General features: G+C 33.6%; 2 protein-coding genes across 2 annotated transcripts in view; both read right to left on the bottom strand.

Moving 5' to 3' along the window:
* Positions 1–148: 148 nt before the first annotated feature.
* LOC109581100 (uncharacterized) lies at positions 149–2,132 on the bottom strand. The gene is made up of 4 exons (XM_019994900.1): positions 871–2,132; positions 645–825; positions 496–599; positions 149–439 (listed from the first exon to the last, which is right to left on the bottom strand). The coding sequence occupies exons 1-4, from the start codon at positions 2,128–2,130 to the stop codon at positions 245–247; spliced, it is 1,740 nt and encodes a 579-aa protein (XP_019850459.1). The 5' UTR covers positions 2,131–2,132; the 3' UTR covers positions 149–244.
* A 702-nt stretch (positions 2,133–2,834) lies between these two features.
* Positions 2,835–7,299, bottom strand: part of LOC100640777 (AP-3 complex subunit beta-2-like) — a 19,749-nt gene continuing 15,284 nt past the window's right edge. Inside the window, exons 17-28 of the mRNA XM_020000963.1 lie at positions 6,450–6,554; positions 6,323–6,407; positions 6,153–6,271; positions 6,038–6,107; positions 5,920–5,994; positions 5,586–5,716; positions 5,430–5,540; positions 4,479–4,533; positions 3,920–4,029; positions 3,542–3,858; positions 3,308–3,408; positions 2,835–3,259 (exon numbers count right to left, since the gene is read on the bottom strand). Coding sequence (XP_019856522.1) covers positions 2,979–3,259; positions 3,308–3,408; positions 3,542–3,858; positions 3,920–4,029; positions 4,479–4,533; positions 5,430–5,540; positions 5,586–5,716; positions 5,920–5,994; positions 6,038–6,107; positions 6,153–6,271; positions 6,323–6,407; positions 6,450–6,554 — 1,560 coding nt within the window. The 3' untranslated portion in view covers positions 2,835–2,978. The remainder of the gene's footprint in view (positions 3,260–3,307; positions 3,409–3,541; positions 3,859–3,919; positions 4,030–4,478; positions 4,534–5,429; positions 5,541–5,585; positions 5,717–5,919; positions 5,995–6,037; positions 6,108–6,152; positions 6,272–6,322; positions 6,408–6,449; positions 6,555–7,299) is intronic.

Here is a 7,299-nt window from a genome sequence, read left to right as displayed (position 1 = left end):
TCACACAACTTGGGTGTGGCCCTGAATGAGCTGAGCTGAGCTAGACTCTGCATGTAGATAAGAATTTCGCATTATAGTAATTTCTGTCTCAATTAATGGATTCATAGCCATAGCATCATTGTCATCCATTTAAAGCAAAAATAATTAATAGTGTGAGTATTTATAAATCTATTCAAATTAATTTAAGAAGTACAACATTAATTTTAGCAAGAGTGCATAATATTATGTACTCTTTTAATTTTAGCTAAATGTATTTGTTAACTGAATGATGGCCATTTACAAGAGCCATCAATTTAATACGATGAAGTCTGACAGTCACACCAAGGTCCTCTTCCAGCACCAAGTCATCCAATTCCAAAAACATGCTACCATCAATCATTTCTTTTTTGAAGTTTTCCTTATATTTACCTAAAGACATCTTGTCCAACAGATTTAATATCTAAAAATGCATGACATTATGATTATGTAACATTAAAGACAACAATGTTTCTTCACCTCATCAACTGAATAGTTACCAATAATGTCCTTATTCATCTGTAGAATTTCATAATCTTGTCTTTTATGCGGAGCACTTTGAACAGGAGAGTGAGGTGAGGAGGCTATAAAAATATAAAATGGGTAAATAATGTGAAAAACGTTTGTACCCATTATTTTTTCCAGTTCTTCAAGACGAGAAATTAGCTTGTCATTTTCATCTTTCAATTTGCTAAAGGAATCATCACTTAGTGCTTGATAAGCTGGGTTATCTTTTGAAATTATTGCTGTCTCTTTGAGTTCAACACTTTCACTCTTTTTAACCAATGATTGAACTGGTGCTATGGATAACTAAAACACTCAACATAATTTAACAATGATCGCAAGTAAAATTACCTTCTCAATAGGTCCTATGGTATTTGAACGTAACCTTTTGGGTACATCTGGTATCTTTGATGAAATTGAAGAATCACAACTATGTTGAATTCTAGGAGGTATAGGTGGGGGAATGTCAACAACTGATACGACATTTTCCGAAGCTGAAGAACTTGAAATGTATCGATCTTTTGTTTCTAACAAAGCATCTGTAGTACTCAAAATGGTTTCATAGTTGCATTCATTTGCATCAATAATATCTCTCTTCCATTGACTTTCTGTTATGGAATGCAGCAATTGCTTTTGAAGGTTGTCAGCAGTTGCTGAGGCATCTGACACAATATCTGTGAGAAAAGAAAGATGGAGCCTGTCTCCTAAAACATCTCTATTTATTTTAAAATGTCTCATATTGTCTTCTGATATTTTGACAATTCGAACATCAATGGAAGTTGTGGAAGTTACTTCAATAACTTCATTTGGCACTTCCTTTACAGCAAGAAAATCACCATCAATTGAAGAGGGTGGACAAAACGATGCAATGACAGACTTTAATTGAAATTTCTTGTCAAGAGTGCAATGTATGGGAGGACTGGAACTTTTATTGTATAAAATCACATTAACCGGCAGTTGAAAATATTGAAGGAATGTTTGTAGGTCCAGTAAAGCCAAAGAGGGTTGCGTGCTAAAGTGACCTATGCAGGAGTATTCAAGGGATAGTTGAACATGTGTTGTGGCATCAACACATAATAGCCTTTTCTTTTTTCTTGACCTGGTATCATTAACTTTCACTATCAAAACTTGGCCCTTCTCAATAGATGAGGAATCTTTTGAGGATGCTTTCCATGATTGACTAACGTACACTACTGGAGGTAAATGTTTTGCTTTGGCCATATCAGCTACTGATGAAAAAACGTACCCATTGTTGGCAGAGTGTCGGTCATTATAAGGATCATAAGGAATTGCCACTTTCATTGATGTATTGACAGGTATGACTCTAGTCAATCCACTTATTCTGCCAGATACGACATTGGTTTTTTTCAAGAAGTAGACAAGAAGAAGTTGACCTTCCATAAATGATCCTGAAGAAACTCCATAAATAGACTCATTGACTGCTATGACCTGAGGTAGTCGATCAGAGAACTTTTCAATAAACAGACTAAGAGAAAGTGGAAGAGAATCTATTGATTCGTATGCTATATCACTGACAACAGCCATAACTTGCAATTTTGTGGGAGTATTCTTAAGGAATGTGTTGTGTTGTTTAAAAAAACACTCATGCATTACATGGTGTTTACTTTGTTAAGTTAGTTTGCTAACAGGTCTACAATGTTTTTAAAAGATGTAAACTGAGCATACTAGTTGCTTCAAAAATGTATACAATACCCCATTATCTTTGAAATAGATGAACATCTTTTTGTCAATTGATCAAATATCATGGATATGCACTTTATGCTGGGGAACAAGTACAGTTCTTTGAGAATTCAGTACAGTGTACTCCAAACAAGGAATCACAGTATTTGTAGTAGCAATAGTAGCTTGCTCTATGATAATAACTGGATATCACTAATTGACAGTGACTAGTCTGGCTCTGATCCAGCCAGGCTACTCTGTTGGCACCGGAACTGCATGAAATGGTGCGGTCATCCAAGTAGTAGATAGTCAAGATTTCAATCCAAAAGCACTTTTGCAACAAGTATCTTCTAGACATTACAATTTGACCACTTCCTAGATAGCAGTAAACTATAACAAGGACACTAACAATCCACTCCAGATTGATTTCAATAAGAGTACCATTTTACATGGGCCTGAAAATAATTATAAATAAAGCAGCAAGCATTTACATTTATTATAACATCTACATGTATCTTAATGCCACTATTTTTACAAAATTGCATAATTTGAACCTTTAAACTATCTAGTATTGAGATGGCACACTAAAAATTTTAATGACTAATTAGACTAAATCTAAATTTATACACCAGACGTTCTTAAAACATTATAAAATCTTAATCAAAACAAAATGTAAAACATGGTTTGTACCTCAATAATAATTAATAATAACTATTCGTATTCACACAAAATCCCTAATCAATTTAAAAGAGATACCGGCAGCAATTTATTTTCAAAATTCAAACTTTAGAAATGCATTCCTTAACAAGTTTCATCAGCATAGAGCCAATCACAATCTTTTCACAGTTTGAAGTAATAGTAGCATTACTCTCTTTTACTTTAACTGACAGCAAAACCGGAACCTTCTCAGAAAAGGTACATGCAGCAAACTTTAAACAAGACTCATCTGAAGATTGAACAGGATGCATGTTAGCAGCATTCATGATGGCAGCACTAATATCTTTTATAGCTGCTACTGTTGGTGTCTTAGAAATATTTTCATGCATACCAGTCAGCTTATCTAACAGATTATATTATTAATAAGCATAAATGAGCTAAAACATCTAACCTTGAAGAGCATTGAAGCCACTTTCACTTATATTTCCACATTGTAGTAATTCACCAACAACTGGTTCAATTTTAACTCTATATTTTCGATCAGAACCAACACTAAATAAAAAGTAACATTACAATCATCCACTATTGTCATCATCTTCATTCACTATCAGGATTAATTTTAAGTCATTAAAGGAAACAGGCAAAACATACATAAGAAGATTAGAAACAAATTAATAATACTAACCAAATATCAAATTTTGCAGGTTGAAGTGTGTCATTAAAATCTATGCCAACAATAGCTGTCATGCTTCCACCAGAAACCAACTGTGACAACATTACATTAGCTTCTACTTTCATGCCTGAAGGCAACTGCATTGTGCCTATGGTTATACCAGTCATAGAAGAGCCACTTGTGTTATGAAATGTTAGCTCAACAGCTATCATCTTATCAGAAGAAAGGTAAGGCTTTCTCAAAAAACGATAGGTAGCTCCAAGACCATTTCCAGATATACGATTAAGTAGTTCAGATGTCTCCTCACAAACCGACACAGGTGCCACAGGCTATAAACACAATTATGTGTAATGTAAATGCATATGTAGCAACATACATGTAAATCCTTACATTTATAGTGTTACCAAAAGATTGATTTGAAGCAACAGCCTTATCACTTTGCAGAGGTTTCAACATATCACTTTGTTGTGATGTGACAATGCTTGCTGGTTGTTCTTCCCCTAACAAAAAAAGAAAAAATAGCAAAACAAGTTGAAGACAAAAATTTCTCTGATCAGAAGTATACATGTACATGTACATCTAGTCCAACAAATAATGCTATGCAATGACAAAACGAGCCCATTATGACATGCACATTGTTGCAGCACAAAATACAAAAATAGATTAGGATAATTTAAATCAATTAAAATTAAGATAGCCAATAGCAGCTTAAATCAATTAAAATTAAGATAGCACTGCACACCTTTATTAAAAAAATTATTCTGTATTGTATTATCAATTTTAATAGAAAAAACAATCAGTTGCAAATCCTCCAGCAACCCAATAGCTGATTCTTTGAAAAAGTTATGTATACAAAACCCACATTCAAATACATGTACAGCAGCTGTGCACAAAATTCACCTTAATACCCATTAGGCAATAAAATAGATAAATTAATATTGAAACTCACAGTTATCAAAGTCGATAAGGGAAGATGATTTGTTAGTAGTTTCTTTCTTTGGAGCCTACAAAAGTAATTAAACAAGTGTAACAGAGTAAATATATTCCTATAACTGTTTTCACCACCTTGCATGTACATGTACAACTGGGTTTTTATTAAGACTTATAGAGATTCTCTCTACCTTCTAATGCTTCTAGAGAAGTCTTTAAACAGTATCTCTATGCTCTCTTGCCGTTAGAAAGCACAACTTTGTCCCATGTGTAAGCCATCATTTTGTTTTACTGTGGCCATACCCATTACATAAAGGAGCGTGGGTGCCTGGTTGCTAAGGCTTGCTATTTCTCCAATACAACGTGTGTAGAAGAAATGTAAGTGTTGACATACAAATATATATTGCACGTGGGTGAAATCATAGTTTAGGAAGTATCAGAATAAGCATGACAAAATTAAAATTTTCTATAAAGACTGGGCAAATGACAGTCAAAAAGAGAAAAAGTTGTAGTCTCAAATCTTTCTTCAGCCAACACGATAACAAACTGTCTTCATAAAAACAACAAATTTATCATAGTTGTGCCTATCGTGGTTGGGACAACCACTTCAACAAATGAACAAACCAGTTCATCACTTAGACCAACCATCCAATTAATACTAATAGCCACACATAAAGCATCATATTTTAGTCTACTAGTATGGTGTACATAATTTTAAAAGGAGCAATATTAGTCTAATTTTTTAGGCAGAACCCTGCTTTATGATTTTCTCTAAAGTACAATGTAAATATAGACATTAGAGTTGTCTAAATACATTTGTACTTATACATGTACATGTAGCTCTAATGCATGTTACTATTCAATGATAAAGTGTATATGTACATGTAATTACTATTAACAAAGGTAAAATTTTCATTATTTGTAGAAATAAAGTATTATAAACACTATATCTTATTAATCTACACTGTACCTTAGATTTAGCAGGAATGATGTCAGCACTGTCACTCTCAGATTCTTCGTCACTTTCTTCTTCCTCAGAAGTAGTAGTCTCCTCATCACTATCATCATGGGTTGGTTTTGCCTTATTTAACAAAAGTCAAACCAAAAAATAAACCAATCATTATACTTTGACATAATGCTTTCGTAAATTCTCCAAAGCATCTTCCTCACTAGATGTTTCCTCTTCTTCATCACTATCCTCCTCACTGTCTTCTTCACTATCTTGCTCACTCCCATCTTCACTAACACTACTACCATCTACATGTACAATGTATAAGTGAGCGAGACACACATATGTACATGTACCCCATGTATGTGTATAACACAATCTAGAGGTTGGAATGAACTACTACATGTACATGTAGTTGATTCTATAGTAAAATCATGGTGCTAAACCACTGACCACTCCATCTCTCCATAAAAAATCAAATTACATGGACACACTATTCATGTACACGTACCTGAGTCGCTTTCATCCTCAGATCCTGATTCGTCAGTGCCAGATATTGACGAATAAAACTCATCACTCCCAGATTCTAAAATGTGATTAAAATGATGGAATTACACACGTTGATGTACCTTCCGAACTATCAAAAAAAGACTTCTTCTTTTTATCTGATGACTTTGGACGACTATAAAACTTATCATCCTTCAAAGATCACATCAATTTGAATTCATGAAAGTAAAGTAATACCTCAACATCTCTCACTGAAGGATCAGGTGCTTCTTCAGGAAATTCAGGTAGAGAATTATAACCACTTGCTTCAGCATTAATGAAATGAGATAAAGAGCCTAATTGCCAGCGAACTCGAGCTACATGCATAAAAACAATGCAAATCATAAAAAATATAAATAAAGTAATACATTTAAAATGTGATTCAAGAACAGAAGCTGGTTTAGAAGCCATAAGAATCTTTTTAGCATATTTAGAAAGAGCTGTTTCTTCTTCCTGTAACCAAGAATAAAACTTTTAAAACAACAAAAAACTTACATCATCCGGCATAGTTAACTGTCGAAGAAATCTGGCCCTGTCTCTAATGTCATAGTTTTGATCATATTTAGCTAAGTTCAGAACATACTGACACAACAATTGAGACTGCAAAAGTAAAAAAAACAAATATCAATTGTAAGGTGAAATATCACATTGTTAATTAAGGAACTACAAACAAGTACATTGAGAATCAAGAATTAAGTACAGCATACTGTATGTGATTCCTGCTTCCTAGCTAAAAAATAAATCACTTTATCGTGAGTTAGGCAAAAAATAGCATTAAAAGCAAGGCCACAACCATTAATTTCATTTTACAGTTGCCTTTAAAGGGTAACTTAATGCCAAAAATATTTTCCCTGAAATAAATTGGTAATGAAGAAAGAATCATAGGAAAAAGGCTAAAATTATGAAAAAAGTACTGTTTCCATACTAAATCTTGGGTCAAAAGTTTGCAAATTTTGCCTCGCAGCCATTTTGTCAAATTACTTCCGGTGGTGGGCGTGGTCACGCAATGACATAGGGAACATTAGCAAGTTTCTGCATTCAAATATTAGCAACTTTAAGGCTGGATTTCTAAGTTCTGCTTGCAAGAAAGCAGCTAAGAGGTTTTTTGCAAATATTGGAAGCTATACAAAGCCAAAATATGGAGTCAAAATTTAAAGCATTTTTCTGAAATAGATAAATTTTGTTACCAGCATTAATGTTTGCAGTTAGCTCTTGATAAGTTCTATTATGGTCTACTTCATTTAAATTGCTTTCTTGCATGCAGAACTTAGAAATCCAGCCTTAAAGTTACTAACATTTCAATGCAGAAACTTGCTAATGTTGCCCATCTACATCATCACGTGAT

Source organism: Amphimedon queenslandica, unplaced genomic scaffold (genome assembly GCF_000090795.2).
Source record: "Amphimedon queenslandica unplaced genomic scaffold, v1.1 AMPQUscaffold_13522, whole genome shotgun sequence".
Taxonomy (NCBI): Eukaryota; Metazoa; Porifera; class Demospongiae; order Haplosclerida; family Niphatidae; genus Amphimedon; species Amphimedon queenslandica.
Note: the sequence above shows the minus strand (reverse complement) of the source record. Positions and strands in the feature narration are given on the sequence as shown.

Coding starts and splice junctions, on each gene's coding strand:
- LOC109581100 (XM_019994900.1), bottom strand. CDS start 2,130: ATGCATGAGTGTTTTTTTAAACAACACAACACATTCCTTAAGAATACT. Junction 600..644: donor AGAACTGGAAAAAATAATGG/GTACAAACGTTT, acceptor ATATTTTTATAG/CCTCCTCACCTCACTCTCCT. Junction 440..495: donor GTAACTATTCAGTTGATGAG/GTGAAGAAACAT, acceptor ATGCATTTTTAG/ATATTAAATCTGTTGGACAA.